General features: G+C 37.0%; 2 protein-coding genes across 5 annotated transcripts in view; both read right to left on the reverse strand.

Annotated features, from left to right (window-relative positions):
• LOC114142099 (F-actin-uncapping protein LRRC16A-like) overlaps positions 1 to 15494 on the reverse strand; it is a 54454-nt gene extending 38960 nt beyond the window's left edge. For all 4 annotated transcript variants that reach the window (XM_028013179.1, XM_028013177.1, XM_028013178.1 and 1 more), the window contains exons 1-2: positions 15046 to 15494; positions 9629 to 9726 (exon numbers count right to left, since the gene is read on the reverse strand). In XM_028013179.1, coding sequence (XP_027868980.1) covers positions 9629 to 9726; positions 15046 to 15085 — 138 coding nt within the window. In that variant the 5' untranslated portion in view covers positions 15086 to 15494. The remainder of the gene's footprint in view (positions 1 to 9628; positions 9727 to 15045) is intronic.
• Positions 15495 to 18257: 2763 nt separating this feature from the next.
• On the reverse strand, positions 18258 to 20324 carry LOC114139338 (tumor necrosis factor receptor superfamily member 6B-like). Its single transcript, XM_028009232.1, has 5 exons — positions 20252 to 20324; positions 19531 to 19912; positions 19208 to 19387; positions 18998 to 19079; positions 18258 to 18898 (listed from the first exon to the last, which is right to left on the reverse strand). The coding sequence occupies exons 1-5, from the start codon at positions 20258 to 20260 to the stop codon at positions 18673 to 18675; spliced, it is 879 nt and encodes a 292-aa protein (XP_027865033.1). The 5' UTR covers positions 20261 to 20324; the 3' UTR covers positions 18258 to 18672.
• Between the last annotated feature and the right edge of the window lie 3837 nt (positions 20325 to 24161).

Genomic DNA, 24161 nt, shown 5'->3' on the forward strand with positions numbered 1-24161 from the left:
TGGGTCTATATTGTTGTATATTTTCACAAAATGTTTTCTTTAATTTATTTGCCCTCTTATACTTGTCTGTCTTTGTGTTCCTCTGTGTCTGCTATGAGGGGTTTGGTCCTCCAGCTCCGCCCTACTTTCTTCTTCTTTTGTTCAGGGTCCTCCAGCACCATTATAAATGTTAAGTTGCTCATTTCCTCTTCCCTTTTGTTAATCGTTCCACTGGGAAGAGGCAAGTTTTATAATCTATTGTAATCCTTTCATTTATATTGTCCAAATGTTTATTTTTTTTCTTCTGTATTAATGTTAGGTTAATATTTTCATTCGAGTTGCTATTATGCATTTATAAGATTTGATGCATGCTAACATTATGATTTTGTATAGATCGGGTTGGAGAACTGGAGCACATGCTACGTGCTAATGCTAATATCTCCCGATTGACAGGCTGAATAAACAGAGTCCGCCTCCAAACCCAGACTCGGTGTTTTTATGGTTTGTCCTATAAACACACAACGCAGAAGTCCACCGGTCACACCAACATAAATCTTAATAATGAAATAATAATTGATGATTGAATTACATGGATCACAGAATATAACACTGCTGTAGAAAATGTAATACGGATTAAATACACATGAATTTAAGTCACAGTCATGTTTCCTGTCACATTAGACACAAGTACTTTATCTTTCACAAACAATATTTACAAAAACCAACAAGTAGAGTTAAAAAAGACAATTTATCGAAATTTGATTTCAATAAATCAAATTTCGATAAATTAGATTTATCGAAATTTATCGATAATGTGAATCTAAGTGAAGTGAATCTAAACAAACGCTTAGATTGTTTTTTATATTGCCAATTTGCTTTATGAATCAATACTTTTTAAGTACTTAGAATATGTTAACTTGAAAATATAGGACTAGAAAAATAATTTAAAAAATAATAATAATAAAAAAGTGGAAATAAATCTAATTTAAGAAAAATCAAATAATTTAGAAATAAATGTAACAGATTTATATGTCCTGAGAGCCATAGAGATCGTTCCTGTCTTGAACTGAAACTAAACAAACTGCAGGGAAAAAAAGAAGTAAATAAGTAAATAAATAAAAGAGTTAAAGATAAACAGTGAAAATCACTTGTTTCACATTACTTGTCCACAACAAAGACAAGCTGTTGACAATACAGCTGAGCATCCTGCGCTAAGGTCTGAGGAGTCCTACTAAAATTACAAATCAAACTATACAGGTAGTCATGGCACTACATGTTCAAAGTCTATATTTGAGGGGAAATATTTAATACTTCTCCATAAAAGCAAAATCTAAACGCAGACTCCATAGGACTCTCTATATTTAATAAAACACATTACCACCAGTAAGGATAGACACCTACAAGACAAAACAATGAGCAAAAATGCTTAAAATGCAATTTTTCCTAGTGAAGCATTCTCAGATTCCCCAGATACTAATCAGGCAGGCAGCAGGAGACCACTTTTCCACATTATTATCTGCTGGGCACATCCTTCTCATAATCTGTACTGGCAGCCTCAGTAAAAACAAAAAAACAAGACATCAATTTTCCTTTATCACTGCCCTGCTGATCATTATGTGTTTAGTGCTGGAGAGGGAAGCTCGGAGAAGAACAAAGGCAGCCGACAGTGGTGCTTCCTGAACCGATTTGATTGGCTGGTTTCATCAGACCACAGCTGCAGTGAGCTGAGGCATGTGGTGTCTGACTGTGTAACATTTCATGCTTTATTTTAATGCAGTTTTTGGTCTCTGCTTCTGGTCTTGCTTATAGAAAAAATTGCCAGTGTATATGTGTTGCTTCATAAATGACAGAAATAATGTACATTTTGGATACAAGGCAGCAATTCGGAGACAATAAAATCCCATATAGCAGATTAAAAAAAAAATTCAGCTGCATATTTAAAATGTTTAGAGAACGTCCTCCGCTGAAACCCTCCTGGGAGTAAACAAACAAGCAAACTGGCTAAATGAAGGATTATTTGGGTTTTCAGATTAGGATTATGTTCAAGGTTTCGGCTCCAGGATAGATATTAAACTGACACACTTGTGTTTTTACAATGAATTATGACAGTTCTTTGTTTCAAGCTGGGGAAATTAACTGGAGACATGTGTCCCCGTTTAGTTTGTAGAAAAATCCTGCTCATTCATCAGTATTCCAGTTACAGACAATGGGGAGGACGTGGGTTTGGGCTCTGTGTGTGCAGCAACGTGATTCTGACTCTTGGCTTCTGGGTAAATAAGCAATCACTGCAGACCACAGGGATAAACAAGACAGGCAGGAAAAGCTGAGGTACAAACAACAATACAAGAGGCTACATCTCACTTGAAAAAGTAAAAGTGGAAGACATGATACACACATGTGTATATGACAAAAATAAGAAAATAAATAAATAAATGAGACAAAAGACAGAGCAATGTGGGGATGAGGGAGGAGGAGTCAATCGTGTTTGATGTTGGCAGGACCCATGCTTTTCCTCTGAGATGGCATCAGTGAACACTAATAAGACACACAGATAAACACAAACCCCTGTTCAGCACCAGGGATCAGACAGTCACCACATGATCCAACTACAGGATAATAAATACTCAAAAAGATTAGAGTTGCATTATTAAAGCTGAATTGTTAAAGATCCATTATGAATATCTGCAGTTTATAGGTGTCTATAAGTTACTAAATGGGAGCATATCATTTTGGGAATATTTTAAAGTGAATGACCAAAGATGCATTCATCCCCCCCCCCAGTTATGCAGCTGCACAACCAGTGATCTTAAGAAACAAAACAGGAAGTAAACAGCTGGTTTAATGATTGTAGGATCATTAGGATTGCAAAAGTTATTGCAATTTGTTGCTATGTCTTGCAGAAAACAGTCTACGTTACCCAAAATATATACAATGAGTACCGTTTTTACATGGTTGGATGTTCTCCTAATCTCTGCACACATAATTTGGGTGCAGAGATCCCACACTGACCATCCTGTTTAAACTGGGTTTAGGAAACACTGTGCTCTGAGTGAATATATTTATTTCAACAAGAATTTTGAAGCATTTTTCTCCAGGCAAATAGTCTTTTTTCTTGAGCAACAGCCTTCACAGAGGAAGCTTTCCTGCTACAAGCAATTAGCCTTGAATATAATGCTGATGATCCATTTGCTGTGATGGATGCTAATGTGAACCAGAGTATGAAAAATGCATCATGGTTGTAATAAGCATGTTTGATTGGTTTCCATTACTATTTGGGTGTCAATCTGTTTTGGTATAGTGGCAGAGGATGCAGTCGCTTAGCAGAGGACCTGATCAGAAATTTAGCAGTTACGTTGATATCAAACATGGCCATTAATTTTTTATTTTTTGCAGATACCCAGAATATTAGTAAAGTTCACTGAAGAACAAATGTCAATTGACGACACAAAGGGTAACATGAATAGTTGTATATTAATCTGTAAAACAGTGTTTATGCACATCCGTAGAAAGATACCAACAGGATGTAAGCCTGACTGTAAGCTACACACCAAAAGCTTTGCAGTGAACTAACTGAGAAGTAGCTGCATGTGTTCAAATTTCTATAACAAACTTTGAAAACAAAGACGATACGAATGATTTGACTCTCCTCTGGCATGAACTGGTGGTAAAATTCATCTTCTATTAAGCGAAACTTGAAATCCAACCAGTCAAGGATAATGTAACTGGAAAGCAAAATAAACTACAAATAATTGTCCTTCCTGAATCTGTTATTTTCAAATATGAAACGTATATTCAGATCTATTGCTTTGTGAATGTCTAATATAATGTTAAGTAGTTATCATTTTCAATTGTGACTTCCTCTGTGACCTACAAACCTAATTACACCAAGTGAGAACCATCTGGCCCACTGCAACCCACTGCAACAATAGAATACATTTCCTATAATGCTACACCGGTCATCATGAAAAGGCACCATTTAAAATATTACCCTATATCAGAAGTCATCAAATAGCTAATTTGGTCCCTTTGGCTGAGAGTTGAAACTTGATTTACTAGAAATCAATAATGTAAAGGTTTTAAAACAAAATCATTCAGGTCAATGACAGGGTTAAATTCATTACCAAGACTGCGTGAGTGACAATGACCCTGACCTTTGAGATAATCAGGATCAAGGCTTGTGGATGGGATTGGAGACAGACAAGTTAATTATTTTTTTTTCCAGAAAAGCTCAGCTGCACATAGTCAATTAGGAAATTATTTTGTAGACGATCTTTTCTAGAGAAGAATTTTTCATAATTTCTCCACTTCACATATAAATCTAAAACAGTGGGTTGCAAAGTGGGTGTAAATTAGCAGTATCAAAGTATAATAATGCTTCAAAAGATTACAGTCTCAGTATCACTATGATTTTCTGTCCTGCTTTTCTATTTAATAAATGCATTAATTTTCAAATGCTCTAACATACAAGACCAATTTGAAACAAAAAATAAAAATATTGATTTAAACTGTATATTACAAAAAACTACTAATTCCTTTGTGATTATGTTGAAAAAAACAAAATGCTATTTATTGCTGATAAAAAAAAGAGCTACATTAGTTCTTCCATAAAGGACAAAACAAGATCACTGGTTCTTATAATCTTATAAATGCAACAAGTAACCATCATGACATAAGGACACTGGCCATTTATATTTTTCCTGTTCCTCCAAATAGTTTGGTTAGGGAAAATGACAAAATGACAAGATTTCAAACTGTGTTCATAGTTTAACACCACATTTGATTTATTCCCAAACAAGTCATACTCTAAAGTTACACTTCATGATTATTCTCATCTCAGCCTCATCCCCCTTCCATGTCATGAGTCCTCTACAGACTATTTTGATGTTTCTTTTAGCTCCGTCTCCATTCATCTACTTCCTCACGGGGTGTTTGATGGACTGATGTTATTATCACCTTGCCCTTCATTCCTTAATCTTTAAAGGAGAGTGACTACTGTATCCATCAAGATTGAGTGGGCTTAAGGGACACCTCAGGTACTGTGATGCTCCACTGCCAGGAAAAGACAGAAGGGCCTGTCAATGTTTGAAATAGGAAAATTGACTTAGGAAAAAAATCTAGATTCTTACAATTGTGTGTGTGCAGCTTTATTGTAAATTGATATGGTTGAATAGAGATACATTTGCTGAAGTTGGAGATACAGCAAGTAATTGGCTGCTGACCTGAGTCAGCGAATTTTCCATCTGACCTCTTGGTCAGAAGTTTACAGCTCTTTTTTTAATCAGTGAACGCACCATACAGGTGGGTTGCTGTAAAGTGTGGAAGTTGTCACTGTGGGAAGAAGACCTAATGCTAGCCATTGTCAGTGTTACTGAGGTGTTTAAAAATGATTATTTGAAGATGAAATCAAGAGGATATACAGATACACATTTAGGTGGTTTCTTCAAACAAAAACTGACATAATTTACCAATATTGTTAGTGGATGAAAAGCAACACAATAAAGAGTCTCAACAATCAATACATTGCATCTTCCTTTGTAATAGGGAAATAAAATATTTGTTCCAATCAAATATGTTATTCCATTTTATTTGTTATTATGCAATTTAACTCATTTATAATTGTTGTGATGTTGTTAAGGTCCTTTTTTAAAAGGGACATTTGGTTATCTCCATGAGAAAGGAAAAACAAAGTGACCCTTCCAAAGTTTTGCTGCATCCTGTCTGTAGACCCTTGAGAAACTCTTAAAACTACCATTTGATCACAACCTCTGATCTCCAAACCATCTGTAAATAAATGCCCTTTCATCATGTCTCGTTACCCCAACACTAACAGGTTACAGCCCAACGACGAGTTTGTTTTCTCTCCAAGCCGCTTCCTCCAAAATTGCCCCTTCAAACTCGGCTTCTCTGCAACAACAAACAGGGGTTTATTTGTCCAGTTCAGTCAAGCAGAGCACTGATACAAACCCCTGCTCTGCGTCAGGATGAAATACCACAGCCGCTCCACTGGCATTCCTCACTTCCAAGTCCCCACTCCACTACATTTTTTTGTCTGAGAATGTGCGTGCACTACTATGGCCTCTGTGTCCTGCTCCCACGTGATGAAGCTGTGATGCCCATTTTAACTTCAGTTGAAACCAAAAGCTAAGATGGACAACATTAGATGAAAGAAAACCTGCCACAATACCAGGGACTTTAGGCATCAAAATGTATTGCTTGAAAATAAAAAATAAAGAATAAATAATTATTGACTTATCAATATCAGTTAAAAAAATAATAAACCCCCCTTAAAAGGTGGGACATTCATTGTTTAATTGAGGTGTACGTGAGCATGAGCTGAATAACCAGCATCAAGGTCTTAGAGCTGAATATACTTTTCATCACTGCATTCCTGTTGGCTATGAATTATTTTACTGAGCCCTAGAGAACTTGCTGTAGTGACCAGAGGGTTTTTTCCAACTATATAAAGCACACAGTGCTATTTGCTGCATACTTGCAGTCAGCTGGTTGTTGGAATGTCCGTACAATTTTCCTTTGCTCACAAGAAACATAAAACCAGAAGTTAGGAAGGACTTCCTGCATCTTCAAATGCAGACAGTCATGGTGTGGAAAGAAACCTGCCTCTCCTGCTGAGCTATTGCAGTCTTAATTATATTGTTGGTAAACTATGATAAGTAGATGACTGGTGGGAAGGTAATATTTGTGGCACAAAACAACATTAGAAAAATAATAATCACCGTTATATTATTAACAATTTCTTGTTTTGCTTTGTTTTTTTCAATAGTACCAAAGCAAAGTCATTTTTAATCAAGCCATGAATGTCATAAAGAGTCTATAGTTACATATAGACTGATGCTTTACCCTCACAGGTCAGTTCCTCTGTAATTTCTAAGATTGTGTAAAATATAGGCATATTCAGAGGATCACCACCAGTCAGTAGTTTTAGGGCAACACTTCTTTGAAACAACACATTACAATGGGGACGCCTTGATTAGTTAGAAAGGCTATAAATATGGTGAATTTAATGGCTTGTATACCTTTAAAAAACATTTCTGTTATAATGCAGCCATACTAAGGAACTGTGGTTTCAAAAGTACAATATCAGCAGATAATAAGGTGATGTCAATTCCTTTCTGTGGGTGTTCATTTCACCACTTACTGCTCTGTTGTTTCAGCACCACTCAAAATTACAACAGAACTGTTCAAATGCTAGATTTTTGGACAAATAAAATGTGGTAGTGGTGTCTTTTGCAGGAAATGAGCAGAGAGAGAAAGGGGATAAATATGCAAGCAAAGCTCCCAAGGTCATTTTAGCACTACACCAACCACCTGAAGCTGAAACACAAAGTGAGTCATTAACAAGCAACTAAAAATATATTGAACATATTTAGAGTTTAATTAAATGTATATGATGCACCAGAAGCAGTGTTACAATCCAAGAAAAGTTGTTTTGGCAATGTTTTTTTTTTTGTATTTTACAGTATATTACACTTTAAATTAAATTCAGTATTTTCTATGTAAGAGATTGTTGAAGAGAAATAAACCATAACGTCATTACTTTTTTTTTTTTATAAGCTATTTATATATATTTGAATAAATAGGTTTTCATTTACTTCAGAAGAAGTTTCAACATAAAGCTATCAGGGAAAAAGCTGTTCTTCTAGTACATGCATTGTTTGTCCAAACTACATGAGTAATTATTTAAACAATTGATTTCAAAAGAGACCAATACTAATCATGATCATTATTGATTTTCCATAATTGGGTAGCTCCATCTTGCATGACAAAATACACATCTTAGACCAGTTTTAAGCTCCTCACCCCCTGTTATCTGAAGGCCTTCTGAGGAAACTTGATCAGCTCTGGTGTTTCTCACCTCAGTCGTTTTCCTACATCATTTAGCAAAGAGGGTGTGAGAAAATAAGGCTAATTACTTTCACCTCTCTCTGTTCTTGGTCCCTGTAGACGTCTTCCAAAGAGTAATATTTAGGTTTCCTAAAACATTCAATTATGTTTGGAATAGCATGATGATGGTAAGATATGTCTGAAGCAGACCCTTGCTGTGTGGGTTTAATCTCTACGAGGCTCCAAAGTTTTCCTGCTTTTTCCAAACAGTTTATTCCATATAGTGCAATAAAACTAAAATCTCCCTTCACCACTGAGTCTTGCATAGCTAAAAGGCTTCTGTCGTGTCGACAGACACAAGCACATTACAGTAAATCTCAACAGCAACAAAAAGCTTTCCGACTCAGTCGTCAAGTTTATAGATGCTGTCGAAACACAAATTTAGCTGCTGACTCCTAAGTGTCATCATCTTATTATCCCTGTGCCTCTCAGACGGAGACAATATGCATTTTTAATCACCAACCAAGAATCAATTATTCAGCAGTTGGTGAATTTATGTCTCTTTACCAAAGAGGTAGTAATTGAAGCAGACATTTTCATCTGCTTTGAACACATTGAGGGCTGATGTTTAAATACAGAGCTGTTACTGCTAAATGAAGATATTGACCAAGTCAGTGAATTAAACGGTTTAGACAAGACTGTCCCAAACACCACAGCTCTCTATGGCATTTAAATAAAGCCAATAATTCTAAAAAGTATCTTTATGCCCATATTACTGAGCTGCATAATCATTCCCTCCAATACTTGGTAAGCAAATACCATCCAATTTTGCTGTTTTGTTGGAAATAGAAATGCACAGAGGAATCGATCGGAATCATGTTAAGCTTGATGGGGGCAACCTGTCTGAATTTGAATTTTGAATTGATGAATTTATGTCAGACATTCCACCAAGAGAAAAAAAAAGCAGGACAAAATAAAAGCATTATTTACATATTCCTCGGTGTAAATGCAACACCTTATAGCCAACCATACATTCACAATTACACACAAAATCATCACTTATTTGGTAACTGTGTGTTTGAAAAGTGGCATGAAGAAGTTGAACTTATTTAATGATTTCCCTTTTCCATCCTGTAGATCATGACATGAATAATCTTCCCATTTTCTGTTCTCCTTCTAAATCAGAGTTCCTAAACCAGATGTAAATAATACATATGCCTACACACACAAACGCCCACATACATAATACATATACGTAAAGACATACCTATAAATACACACAAACCTACACACGCATGCTCAACCAATCCGCAGTGCTTTATTACCAGTCCAAAGCCATCACCCCTGTTCATCTCTTTACTTTTTAACAAGAACCATTTTGAGGCTTTTCTTAAACAACCTCACTGTTGGAAACCCAGACATCATTCACCTTTTACAAATCAACAAATTTTCCACAACATTTCAACATCAGTCTGTGGTAATTTCAGTCTGCAAGAAAGCAAGAGACAGCAATGCTTTCACAAGATAACAGGAAGGCTTAGCTGAGTAAAGGCTAAACTAATTTTTATTTTTTGTCATTTTTAGCTTTCCACCCGTCTCATTGAATTTGTCTCATACATTACACAAGGTACTTTGAAATGTTTGCTGCCAATTAGGGAGGTAAGAATTGTGGTAGTGCTAGAAAAGAGGAAGTTTGTGTTGTCAAAACAAAACTATATATTTTATGAAAAGCATTATGACATTTTACAACATTAAAGGTTTTACAAGTGATAATGAAGGACTTTAATAGCAGTAAAAATTGACTCACCAAAACTCTGTTCTCCGTCTTGTCTCCTTTGATTTCCAATTTGACTCTTTTCCTCAGTGACAACTTCACCTTCCTCCCCACTGCATCCCTCACACTCTCTACATAAAGGACAAGAAAGAAAATGAGAAGAGAGTGAAAGTTATGAGGAAAATCTTTTGAGTCGAGTCAAGGAGAGGATAGAAGAGGAGATATTTAGCTCTGCTTACTTTGCCCAACACAGCTCAAGATTCTATTGCCACTGGGGGGAATAATTCCCCATTTTTGCTAATTAGAAAAACTAGATATTCAATGAAGAATTTATCAAATCCAATTTTAATTGACTATGGGACAGGGGGGTTTTAGTAGTTCACATTTAATTTCCCAGTCCAGTGTGTGGGAATATTTTTGTGGAGTTGTCAGTGAAAAGTCACATCAATACAGACATGGGTTTTTTTTCTTAAAAACTAATATATTTTAGAAATATCCTTACATTTCTACCAACATAATTCTGATAGGTTGTACCACTAATTTACAAGCATTCTCATATAAGATGAACGCTTAACTAGCATTGCGATTGTTCTGAGCCGTGTTTAAATGGCATTGGTAAGCCAATTTAGGTCAGGAGTAAAACAAAATGACTTGTACCATTTGCTTTTCATTTTTGAAGTATATAAAAAAGACAGTTTTCAAATGCCATCATGGTTTCTCTCAAACATTCTTGATGCAAATGAGTCCAAGTGTAAAAAAGGTCTCAAATTCTCAGTTTGCCGATTCCTCCCAGAGGAAAATCTGGAACCTGAAGATCAAAAGGTTAGGAAGAATTGAAAGAAGTAAAAAAGAAAAAAAAAGTATTTTTACAATATGGAATGATATGGAAAGTCAAAGAAATTTAAAACACCATTCCCAGGTCTGCCTGTTCAAGAAGGTTCATCCTGAAAGTTGACTTATAGAGGCTAAATACAGTCTCCAGAATCCTAAAGGTAATAGCATTACATGACCTATGTCAAGGTCTTCCTAGATAAAAAATATGTCTTTGCAATCAGAAAGACAATGCATAATTTAAATTTTCAAGACAAGTGTGCAGGGAGGGACTTTTTGCTTTCCATACACACGTGCAAAATTGTGTTTGGTCACCAGAAAACAGATCAGAAGTAGTAAATGGCCTCTACTTGTGGTTCACTGACTGTGAACGTAACCACCAGTGAAGAGGAACACTCTACTTTTAAGAATAAGGTTAACTTTAGCGGGCTGCACAGTGGCGCAGTTGGTAGCACTGTTGCCTTGCAGCAAGAAGGTCCTGGGTTCGATTCCCGGCCGGGGTCTTTCTGCATGGAGTTTGCGTGTTCTCCCTGTGCATGCGTGGGTTCTCTCCGGGTACTCCGGCTTCCTCCCACAGTCCAAAAACATGACTGTTAGGTTAATTGGTCTATCTAAATTCTCCCTAGGTGTGAGTGTGTGTGTGAATGGTTGTTTGTCCTGTATGTCTCTGTGTTGCCCTGCGACAGACTGGCGACCTGTCCAGGGTGTACCCCGCCTCTCGCCCGGAAAGTAGCTGGAGATAGGCACCAGCAACCCTCCCGACCCCATTAGGGACAAGGGTGAACAGAAAATGGATGGATGGATGGTTAACTTTAGCAAAAGAGATGTTAAGGCCCATTGAGTGTGATGTAGATAAAGAATGAGAAATGTCTTGGCATAAACAATATTGTCATTGCAAATTTGGTCACTTTGAAATTTCTTAAAAAGGAATTTAAACATCATGACAGTTTGTTTAGTGGATTTATTAGCCCTTGTATATGTGACTCACCTATTTGTTATTTTATAATATATATATATAAAGAAACTAGATGCAAACAAAATGACACATGAGACATGGTTTTCTGTTCAAATTCATTATTCACACCCAGTAGGACAGTGATCAGCCAGACAACTGGTTTAAAACGTATAACTGGGTCAACCACCTCTTCATACTATGCATTCACTTCACACACGCATTACAGCTGACTTCCAACAGTCTGTGCACGCGTCTGACACGGGCAGTGTTTCTGGGAGCAGGCATCTGTATTGGCATGCACACATCCCCGCCTCCAGGCTTCCTCCCACCATCATCAGATCAAAGCAACACTAATAATTAGGTAGAAGGCAAGAATGGTTCATCTGCCAGCCTGAAGCTTTCAAAAATAAACATCAAATGTGCATCCTAATCCTCAGCAGAATTGCCACCGCACAAGCACAAAGTAAAACACATAGAGGTGAGGGTTTTTTAAAAATGTTTTATCCAAATATTAGGCCTTTCTGAGTTCACGAGTCTAGCCATCTTGGGATCACATGCAGAAGGTATCTAGTGGTTTGTCAAATGTGGTTGCTCTGTCAATTAACTTCAAAACAAAATCTTAATGAAATATGACACCAAGGTCACTTGTAGAGTCTGGACAAACTATTCAGACACAAATAAATGTTCCTTGAATCATCCAGAGGACCGTTATTCTGCTGCATAACTGAAGTTAACTTCATGATCTTCTGGTAAAGAGCAAAATTCATGGTGCTCTCAATTACGACAAGTAGCTCAAGTCCTGAAACAACAAACCATTCCCAGGCCATCACACAGCCACCACCATGTTTGAATGTCAGTATGACTTTCTTTCTGAAATGCTGCGTTAGTTTTCTGCTTGTTGTCACTGGCGACACATTACCCACAATTGGTTAAATTTTGTATTGTCATTTCACAGAATATTTTCACAATAGTCTTTGGTATAATCAAAAAAGTTTTGAAAATAGTGCCACAGGTGTTCGTTATCCCCAGCTTCTCCTCCTTATTCCTGAATCAAGGACACTGACGTAAAATGAAGCAAGTGAGGGTATAAGTGCTTTAAATTTTGCTGTGGATTTGTTTGTCATCATCTGGTTGACTCATAACATGCTGGTCTATTTTTTTTAGATCGTCAGCCCTATATTATGTTGCCAGACAGCTTCTGTGTAAGTGGTTTCTAAATCTATATGCTCGTCTTCTAATGGTTGTGAGTTGTGAAATTGAACCAAAAAATGGTAATGAAAGGATTTCACAAGGAGAGAGGTGACTATATCTTTATATAGAGACAAATTGGGTTGGAAAACAAGAAATCTGTGTTCTGACATATGTAAACTTTGCTTGATCATCGCTATTCCTCACATCCATCTTACAGAAACTTGTCTCCATAATAAGTGCATATATATCCTTTGAAGCAGGCCATGTGAGAAAACCAACATACTGAGAACAAATTGATTCTTCACTGCTGAGATGATACAAAAGTGTCCCGATTATCTCTGTTAGATGCAGCGTGATGCTGCAAATTGCATACAATTTGTTTCGTACGTTTAATCAGCTCTGACGATTTCTTCTCTACTAAACATTTAGTCCCCGAGACATTAAAATGTGTTTATTCTGAAAGCTTTAAGATAAAAGTTAATAGGCCTAAGAACTAGTTATGAAAGATGTCTAAGAGGTTATAGAAAGTTCTGGTGTAACTTAGCTGAAATCATCAATTTAGTTCAGTCAACAGCATCATGAAGAATTTTCTTCTTTGGGATGCATGCCAAGAAGGATAATGCATGATGTTAAATCACAGGCAGCATGGTTGGAAACAATGACTGGGTCTAGTTCTCCAGTCAACACCTCATGACTTGAGAGTCATGACCTGCTAGATTTCCTATGCAACAAGTAAAAAATGGGGTCAATAAATCAACAAGGGTTTCAAGAAATTCCAACGATAAAAGTCAAAGTTGCAAACTAATATTTGCACCTAATATTAGTTGCAATATACAAATTCATCAAATGTTTGATGAATTTGTATAAAAGGTAATTGACACTTTTTCTATAGAAAAAAAACCCACAACCACCAATTGATCCAGTCTACACCTGTTCCATTGCCAATCACATGGCAGACACTGGAAGAATGGGACCCTTCTGTAGTAACAACAACCAGCTTCCCTTTGTGTCAGAAATTTAAAGTTCCTCTGCTTTGTTTTTCCCTTGACTCCAAGCAATTGTGATATTATTGTAAATAAGCTGATTTTCTTCACTTTTCTCTTTCCTTTATCTCGTTGTGATTTCTAGCATCTCTGAGAGGTTTGGTCATCAGGGTCAACGATAGCCTATTAAACAATTTTTCTTATTTGCATGCAGATTTTTGCTGCATTTTAGTTAAATTACAATTGTGCCACCGCACTCTGAAACTATGATAACGATTGTAATTTTAATATAATTTGTGGTTGTTGTTTCTGTCTTAGTCAAGAGGTAAACCTGAGGAGAAGACTACACCTTATATTCTCAATGTTCAGATTTAAAGATCATTCTGAATTCTTCTTTTGTCTTTGGTCCTCCTTTCTGCAGGGTTAAAAAAATTTTATCATGGCAGTTGTTGCATAACTTTAGCTCAGCTGTCAGTTTGGGGGAGTGAATAAAGTTAAACCAACAGAACAGATAGCAGTGAGAAAGAAAGAAATCTTAATAATATTCAACACCGCCTAAGGCAGGGGTGTCATACTCCAGTCCTCAAGAGCCACTCTCCAGAAGTTTTTAGATGTGCCACAGGTACAAAACACTGAAATGAAATGGCTTAATTACCTCCTTCTTGTGTAGATCAGTTCTCCAGAGTCCTGCTAACGACCTAATTATTCTATTCAGGTGTGGTGCAGCAGAAGCACATCTAAAAGTTACAGGGCAGTGACCCTCCAGGACTGGAGTTTGACACCTGTGACCTAAGGGTTTTCACGACTATGAAATAGGCCAAAAGCATCTTGGGCTTGTAAGAAATGAACCCTGAGAAACAGCTCAATATTACACTGAGGAGTCAGACACTGAATTACTCTCCCAAACAAAGAAACCTTGATCTACAGCCAAAGAGCTACAGGACTCTGAGGTTATAATAAAGACAAATAAGTGAAGAAGCACAAGAAAGCAGAAATAATGAGGCTGCTATGAATGCTAAAACTGCAGGTCAGAGATGGGAGATCGGCCCAGACTTTCCATATGAGGAAAATGATCCTGTGAGTAATGTGCACAGCCCAGACAGACAGACCACTCACATCTAAACTATTTGGCTTTTCCTCCTAATATAGTCCACATTATGAGCGTGTGAGCTCTGTGACAAAGCTCCATGGATAAACAGCTTCAAGGTTCAGTGCAGCTGGACCACCTTCACATGATAAACTCTGCATAAAGTGCATACATTTAGAAGGATAATAGTTTGCAAACCCTACAATAATAAAAAGGAAACTGTTGTCAGTGGAGGAAAAATTTTTGCATATTTAAGAAGATAATAACGCAACTTTAAATAAGATAATGAATAGCCACTCACTCTAAACCCACAAGGAGCGAATGATCAGAGTGGGATAAAGCAGCAGGATCAGTGATTGTTTGCAGGAGGGACACATGGTTACAAATCACTGTCTGTTCTTACCCAGAAGCTCTTTAGGAACATCAGACGATTCTTCGCTCATTTTTTCTGGAGAGAAATATTCCCAAACAGCGCCGAGAACTGAGTCAACACATGGAGAAGCCCTTAATTTGGAGGGGAATAATGAGGAGAGTGGAAGAGAAGTGTCAGGTGGTGATAGTGCGGTTCTCCCGGTTACATGCTCCTCTCCTCCGCTCCTGTCCGGACAATGTATCCGCGTTTTGGTGGACGCATCTCCTCTCGGTTGGTAAAATTCCCTCGGTCCCGAGGACTTATAATAAGAACAAAGGCAGGAAAAACAAAACGAGGTATTGTTTAAAATCAAATCAAAGCCCGGAGCCTCGGGTACATGAAAGGACCACTGTTCTGAAACATCTTTTCGTCCCTGGCCCTATCGGAAAGCCGTCGGTATTACAGTGCAAACCAGTAGTACTGAACGGAGCCCCTCCCCGCTCGGTGATGCCACAGCCGGGAGCCGATGCGATGCTTGGGCGTCACGGCGTGGCAGAAGGGGGCGTCGAAGATGGTGGTGACAGACTTGTTATTAATGAGACGTCTACATAGATGGATTCTGTGAAACAGTGACTCCTAGCGGTCATGTAAGCTTACTGACCCCCAGACAGTAAATCCGTAAAATATTATTTTAGGGAATTATTGCATATTCCGAAAGTATACAAACATAGGGTTCTCCACGACGGCTAATCACAGCCATTGTTGCTTAAAAAGAAGTAGATTTCCACCAAAAAAAAAAAAAAAAACCGTCAAAAAACTCAGAAAGTTTTAGATTAATCTCAGAAATTTTCTAAAAATTTCTTGCAAGTCAAAAATGTCAGAAAAAACTCAATTTGTCCAGGTGTTGAGGAAGCAGATCAGTCCCAAACACTGTGGCCACCATGTTTTGACTGCATGATGTGCTGTTGCTCGTTGGTTGTGTTAGTTTTAGGTCAGATATAACACTTCCAAATAAAAAATAAAAAATACAACTTTTCTCTTGCGTGTCACAATTAGGCTAACAAAACTATTTAGATCAAAACATATTGTGCCTGAATTGATGACAGACAAAGTTGTTGAGTCTTATTGGCATGAATAACATTTGTGATAATATTTTATTATCTACATTACACTAGTTTAGGTAAATCACGTTGAGTAGGGTTCATTATGTGGAGAAAATGTAGACTTTCACAAACACTGCATGGTTTTCTGATTTTGGGACACATGTAGGAGTAGGAAATTGGACTGGATCAGAAATCATGCCTACCAAAATCCTGCTGAAAGTATTTTTTTTTTAAATTATGATACCTTCGTTCAAATTGTTGATTTTCCTTGATCAAACCAAACCTGGCATTCATCTTTCACAATGATTGGTGAATGATGAAAATACCAAATTCTCGAAGCATATACTTCCGGTACCCGTAGAGAAGTGAAACAGCGCCACCTTGTGTCCACGTATTATGATTACACATGAAGACCTAAGAGCTGCGCTGGTGAAAATAACGTAAACTTCATTTTGGTGCTTTACCTGGATTAAATTATAGTTAAGTATTTTTTTTTTTATTCTACCACTAGATATATGGACACTAGCAATCCTGTAAGGTTAAGCAGGGATGGATGGATGGATGGATGGATGGATGGATGGATGGATGGATGGATGGATGGATGGATGGATGGATGTCTTATTCCTCTTTTTATCTATAGATAAAAATGAGTCAATCTGGGAAAATCATGTCAACTTCAACAAGTAAAAGTATCTGACTCCTTTATGTCTTATTTTTATTACATAAAAGTGAACATTTTGGAAATATTCATGACTTGTTTTATTGTCAATATGCCTCTCCATGGAAATATCTGCACCAAATTGGAACTAAGCTTGAGTTGATTTTTATTTTCTTCATCTGTGAAAAAGAAATGGGCTGCATTGTGTTGCAGCTAAATGCTCAGTTCCCCTGCAGCAACAAGGTTCTGGCTTTAAAATTCAGGCCAGGGCCTTTATGTATGGAGTTTACACATTCTTCCTGTGTTTGTTTTTTTCTCTGAGTACTCCAGTGTCCTCCCACATTTCATATTTTAGATTAATTTGGGTTTCCCTTAACTTCATGGTTGTTTCTGCCAATAACAGACAAACAGCGTGCTCCCTATAATGACCACTGGAGATAAAAAACACTCTGCAACGATAATCAGGCAGGACATTTGAATGTAAATAAGAAATGTGTTTAGAATAATTTCATTTCAACTGCATTTTCATTCTACAGACACTACATTGATATGTGCTGCTGTTATCTGAAGTAAAACTGATATCTTTATAAGGAAACAGTGAGTTTCCTGTGATTTCATCAAACCTGTCATTTAGCTTCTACCCTGACTGATGCTCATTGTTGAAAAATGCAAATAACTCCATAGTGAAATGTCACTATAAATCTAATTCAGGTTCAAAAACAGAAACATTGTTAGACTGTGAATTGAAATATGAATAGATAGAGTTTCATTCATTCCTAAAGCTCTAATGTACAAAACTATCGGATTCATTATGTTTTCACTTATGTTGCTGAGTTTTGATGGTGGAAGTTCTGCAATCAGATTGTATTTCCAGTCAGACAAGGAACTTATCTGAATATGTGGGTATTTTCCTGTTATCAAATGAGTCGCAATATTTACATGAGAAAGGTCAAATTTCTTGCGTAAAGGGAAGTTAATATTTTGAGATGTGCATAAACTTAAGTAGGAATTCTTGTTGAAAGTTATGTTTCATTAAATAGAAACAGAAACAGTTTGCACTGAAGAAGATCTAGAACAGACCCTGAACATTATTATCATGTAAAAATTATTAAGAACATGACAAGCTGGCAGATATTACTGTAAAACATCATTTACAGCTTCTGGTTTACCAGCGTTATTAACCTCTCCCAATCGTTTACATTAAATGTCTTGTCTTTTCTAAAGATTTAGAACAACAATACAGTTTAAGTGTTTGCTTTCTGTTCAGAGGTAGTTACAAAATATTTTCTGACAGTAAAGAGTTCTTTTAGAAAATCATAAACAAGCCTGTAGAAGGCAATGGAAATAGGCTGCAGTCTTAGGTGAGTTGATCTCAAGCATACTGTATCATTCCTGGGCTGAAGTTGATTTCTATCAAAGAAGTTTTAAATATAATAATAATAAAATCATTATAGGAGACGTAAAAAGAAAAAATATAAATATGGTAACATGACTTTCCTGAGTTACTTAAAACTTGAACTTGAACTTTATTTTTGTTGCCGTACGAGAACAGTTTATTAATTCAGTTTGACTTCATGTAGTTTACAAAATGTTTTACATTCTTTTTATAATATTCTAAAGCTTATTTTTGACACAAATATAATTCAGTACTTCACCGGGATATTCAAAATAATACGTCATTATGCTCTTATGAATGGGAACCTGGCCCATCGGACAGGAAACTAAAACAAAGATTGAACAGGTTTTTTTCCAGCCTATAGAGACATGAAGAACATTTAGTAATACTGATAACGTCTGTTACTCCCAGTAATGCTGCACATGATTGCAAAATTAAAAGCGTTCTGTAAAAAATATGTTCAGTAAACAAACACTATGAGAAAGGATGTTTAAGTTCAGCACAGGCTCCCCACACAGATTTTATAGACTGCAGGTAGGATCCTGCTGCTTAATTTCATCAAGGATGCTTTCTAGTTTAGTTCCTATGGAGCTAAACTGGGAATCCCTCATGGATTTAGCCAGCATTTTTAGCTGCTCTGCAGAAGCCTGGGCCAGCCACGCTCTGATCACATCTACAAGAGGGCCTCTCTGCTTCGGTAGAGCTGAGTCTCCGGTGCAATCATCCTCTTGATTCTTATGAATGATCCTGTTGTAGGAAACAAAAAAAAGATGTTTCAAGCTTTAAAGAAATGAACAAATAATGGATGAAAAATGTTATTGCAGAAAAGTTTAAGTGTGATCTCACTTGTGAATAAGTCTTTTTAAATCTCTTCTTGGTATCCTGCTCCCAGTAAATGATGCAGACAGGACTGCTCTGAGGTCATCACCTGTAGATGAGAATACCAGATGTTTCAATTAAAGTCTAAATGTTTCGCCTTACCAAAACTTACTAACCTACTTTGTGAATTTCATTAAAGATTTGAGTCATATGAAATTCCAGACTCAAGTTCCATACCTCCATTTGCAAGACTTTGACAGGTGCCACAAACTGTGTCGTGGAACGCTGAGCCTCGAAGGAGGATGACTTGTTCTCCTAAGCAGGCCTGATGTTTTACACACTGATTTGAGGCAGAAGAAGAGCTGGAAAAATATCCTTTCTGACATTTTTCACACACTGTGTCCTCTGTTGGTGTACCTACGACAGAAAAATAAATTTGCCATTGCATTGAGTTAGGAACAATTGTGAAATAAAAGATCTCATAAAGGTTTCTGTATAATGTAGACATAATCTAATCGTTCATATTAATACCGGACTATGTGTAATAAAGCTAGTGTTACCTATAGCCTGAACTCCATGTCCAGGGCCACATTCTGTGTGTCTGACACAGAAGTCCTCCATCATGTAAAACCCTGCTTTGCAACGACAGACTCTGTTGGTGATTGGAGAGCACTCAATCTCCACTTCCTGGTTCTGTGAGCAGAAGTTGTTGCAGTACAGACACCTGTTAAGGTAGTTCCACAGCTCCGTGTAGTGGCCAGTCTGACATGGTGCGCACTGTGTATCCTTGGCGGCAGTGCAGTGAGCGGTGAGGTAAGTTCCCGGTTCGCATCTTTTGCACTGGAGAATTTCACCTGTTTTACGGTCTTGGTATTCATAGGTGGGAACCTCTGGGGTGCAGAAGAGAATGCCAGGGAGCAGGAGCAGGACTGACAGGGAGAGCTGTGGAGAGAATTATTAAAGGATGAGAAATTACACACTCATTTCTAATCCTGTTCATTTTGGACCCTGGTAATGCCATTTTCCATTTTCTTCTAAACATAACGTACTGCAGGTCTCACAGCCATCCTCTAAAATGTCATCTTGAAGTTTTTTGAAAAGTACATGCTGTATCTCTCAATTAGTTAAATAAACACACGAGTAACCAGGCCCTTTTCATTTAAAATGCTCCGTCATGTTTGTTCAGGTTTGGAAAAAAAACAAACAAACTCTAATTTGGCATCAGTTTAAGTAAAATATTTGAGTTTCATTCATCATTAAAGCTATCATTCAGACACTCACCATGCTCATGATGTCTTCACTTCTTTAAAGTGGATTTGACATCGGGAGCAGATTCAGTGACTTTTATAAGGAAGTGATTGCGTAGGTGGTTTTTTTGTGGTGTAATCTTTTGATCAGCTTACGTCGAAAGGTCAATCTGGTTCCATGTGATGGAAAGCACATGCACAGATGTAAATCAAGTTGCTAAGATCGACAACAACAACGACTGCTACGTGTGATTAAGTAGCAGAAAATCAGCATTTAAAAAAGCTGATTTACTTTCATTTCAATGGGCACCAAATGATTACATGTAGCAATGAATCATGCTATAGTTCTAGTAAAAACACGTTTCTCCCATTTTCATGAAAACAAGGAAAGCAAATAAAATATAATGACAATCAATGTGATGGTGATGTTAAAGACTCAGACTTAAGTTAAATTAGCTTGGCTACAAACTGATATTTGCTGAATGCATTGCCTGCTAAATAAACCTAGACAGAAATTATTATTTTTATCTGATTAATTCACCTTTACAGAGCTTTTAAATAATGCAATAGATAACACACAGACAGCGGCCTCATCTCTTCTCAACATGCTCTTTCCAGCCTCATTGCTAGCCACTTCCTTAAAACAAAAGGTGAAAGTATCTTATTGCATGATATGAATTGACTGGCATTCCCATTGTCAGTACATTTCATATTTACATTTGAATTACAGTAAGTAAAAATTAACAACGCTCTTTAAATTCAATAGCTATGACTTTTTTTTTTTTTAACACATGGCTAGATGGTTTGGAAGTTGCTGAAGTTGTTTAAAGATGTAGCAAAAGGTTTAAAGAAAATATACTTTTTTGCACAACTTGAAAAACTCCTGCTTCCCCAGCTTTCTGGAAATGTCTCTTCTCTGACATTTTGCATGACTACATGTAATTTTACTCCACTTTGTAACATTTGAAAAACCTGAATAATAATTTTCTGCTCACTGGTGAAAACGAGGTTAATAATTCCCCGCTGCTCTTTGAAGAACCCGTCAGTGACTCAGAGGTGTGAATAGTAGAGTAATTTGCTGAGTTTGAAAAGTCGCTGTTTGAGTATGTGAGTGCTTTGTGACTCAGACGGATACACGTGTCATCTGTTCCTGTTTTCATGGAGCACTATACTGCTGAAATACAGTGTCAGAGTTAAATGGCTGAATAGACCAATTTTATGCTTTGCTTGACATTTTGTGATATTCTATGCTTAACTACCTGGCAATGATTTTTTCAAAATGTTCTGATTATAAAAATACTTCATTATTCTTTCACAAAATTTTATTTTTATATTTAAGATCAGTATAGGGAATATGAAAAATGTAATCAAATCTACTCATTTCTTTACTAAACAGTCTTAAATCCACCTTTTATAATAACAGAAACTTCCATACCTTTTGTAAATTCACCTGAAAAAATGTTAGAAATGTGTGTCTAATAGCACTTAGAAGAGTCATATGTAAACTCATCCTCTACCTACTTGCCAAATTATCAATTTGGTTTTGCCTATTTTACTTTAGCCTATTTTGTTCTTGACTAATTAAGATTTTCACAAGAAATTACTGCTATACGCATAGACATCCATTTGAACGTTAGCAGAACTTAATTAGATGATGTATCATTGATGTAAAATAGATATAATTAAATGACAGCTAGTGCTGTGCATTATCTTTGTGTCTGAACAAAGATTGTGCAAGATAAACAGAATAGCGTGGTTCTTCTTCTGGGCTGGAGCAGAGGCTTGTTCCGAATTCCCCCCCCAAGGATGCGGATACCTTCCAAGAAGTCGATGCAATCTTTTACTTCAATGAAAATCTCCCGTTGACCATGGTCTGTCAGTGTTTCTTTCACTTTCACCGAAAGCACAGAAGCATGCAGGAGATTCCCCTGGGGACCGTAAGTGACCAGTATCCTTCTTTGAAGAAATTTTAAAAAAAAAGGACAGCCTGCGGACACAAACTGGAAGAGGAAATGAATCAGATCTTTCCGTTTTATTAATAAAACAACCATACCATCCGTACTCTGACAACAAAGAAGCTAGCGGGTCAAACCATATAGTTAAAACTCAGATTCAATTGGGTTTATGTATATAGCACCAAAACTCAACAAGTATGTTACGGGATGGTAACGTCCATCACCAAATATATGTAAATGATTCGCATGAAGTTTTGATTATAAATTTGTCATCAGAAACATTCACAGCAGTTGGCAGACAGAGATTGAACATGTTCCCCTTTCATCGTTGATGCCTCAAGCCCTTTTGTGGGTTTTTTAGATACATTCTGAGCAGAAACCTGCACATTAGCGTCCTGCTGGATTTCATTGTGCAGGGCTGTTCCTGCTCTTCTTTGCATAAAGGAGGAAGTAACTGTCCTGCTGCTGGGTTGTTGCCCTCCTACATCCACTTCCACCTCTCCTGGTTTCTCCTCCATGCTCACAGAGCAGGGGGAAATTACCCTCTTAGGCTTTTTTAGAAATATTGTAGTTTCTGAGATACCAATTGTTTTAAATAATCAATGTTTAATTAGCCAAACCTTTTAACCTTTTAAACAATTTTAATACAAGACATGCTTTAAAAGTTTGTTTTACTATTCCACCATGTAACAGGAATGCTGGACGAAAGACTGTTATTTTTAGAGGAATGAAAACATGGAACTCACTCCCTTCATCTGTTGTGAATGTAACAAATGCTGGAGCTTTTAAAAGCGCCCTGCTTAACTATTTTTCCTATGTAGTGTTATGATCATGAAATATGTTATGTTTCAATCATAACTTAATTATTTCATTATGCAAAGTGTAATAATTATGCATTTACGAATTAATGTGCTATGTTTCTACAGAGTTACGGTGTGTGTAAGTGCTTTCTTGCAATAAATGTTTTTATGATGTGGACCTCAGGAAGAGCAGCCATTGTTACAGCAATGGCTAATGGAGATCCAAACAAACAAACGGCAGACCTTCTTGCCACAGCTCACATTCATGTATCATCTTGGATGTTCAGGTTTGTTCATTTGAATTGGGGCACCATCTAGAATCTGTGGAATCACAAGTTAAGCGTTTCAGTCTCTCGTGAAGGAATGAATTCCGACCACCGGACAGAAGAAACTCTTCAGACAAGGAATGATCACTGGCACAATTATTAAGTCTGTGGATTTATTAACAAGCTTCTTTCTCTAACTATCAACATGCAAACTTTTCTGATGGAAAAGAAAAAAAGTAATGTGTATATACTGAATGATAAAATTGGGATCAAATCAGATTAATGAACGAACTATGACAAAATGAAATAGAATACTGAATAATAATTTCAAAAGAAATTGATTAAACAAAAAAGAAAGAAAGAGAAAGGTAGGCAGAGCCACGATGCTACTAAAGACAGTATCACACGAGAGACATGAGGAAGAGTAAACAAAAGGAGAGAGAGTCTCAGACCTGCCCACCACTTTGGAACGGAGAGTCATAAAACATGACCATGTACTCAGGCAAAACCTTAAGTTATACCAAGGACTTTGGTCTTTGCACAACAAAATGAACATTGGTGATGGCAAGAGGATAATAGTGGGGGAAAAAGGGAAGAGAAAAAGAGAAAGAGGAGATGGGCAAGAACGAAGGATTCTTTCAACTCTGCACAAGATGCAAATCACTTAAGCTCTGACCTTATTTTTGAGAGTTGATCAGGCTCACTCAGATTCAGACATGATATCCAGGGACTGGTCCAAGAGAAGGATCAATATCTGGAAGAATCGCTGACTGGCTCTGTGGACTTAGGCTCCTTTTCCATGGACTTCTGCAGTGTGCTGGACACTGTACGAGGCTCCTGGACCTCAGCTCTGTCTGATGTAAGAACTCTACAAAAGCTGGACACGCATACGGCTTTCTTTAAAACTTCTCCAGGGTACTCTT

This window comes from Xiphophorus couchianus, chromosome 3 (assembly GCF_001444195.1).
Source record: "Xiphophorus couchianus chromosome 3, X_couchianus-1.0, whole genome shotgun sequence".
NCBI classification, from domain to species: Eukaryota; Metazoa; Chordata; class Actinopteri; order Cyprinodontiformes; family Poeciliidae; genus Xiphophorus; species Xiphophorus couchianus.

Excerpts from the sequence above, each read along its gene's own strand:
- LOC114139338 (XM_028009232.1), bottom strand. Across the intron at positions 19,080-19,207 it reads TCAAAGTCTTGCAAATGGAG|GTGATGACCTCAGAGCAGTC; the intron begins GTATGGAACTTG and ends TCTCATCTACAG. Across the intron at positions 18,899-18,997 it reads TTAAAAAGACTTATTCACAA|GATCATTCATAAGAATCAAG; the intron begins GTGAGATCACAC and ends TTCCTACAACAG.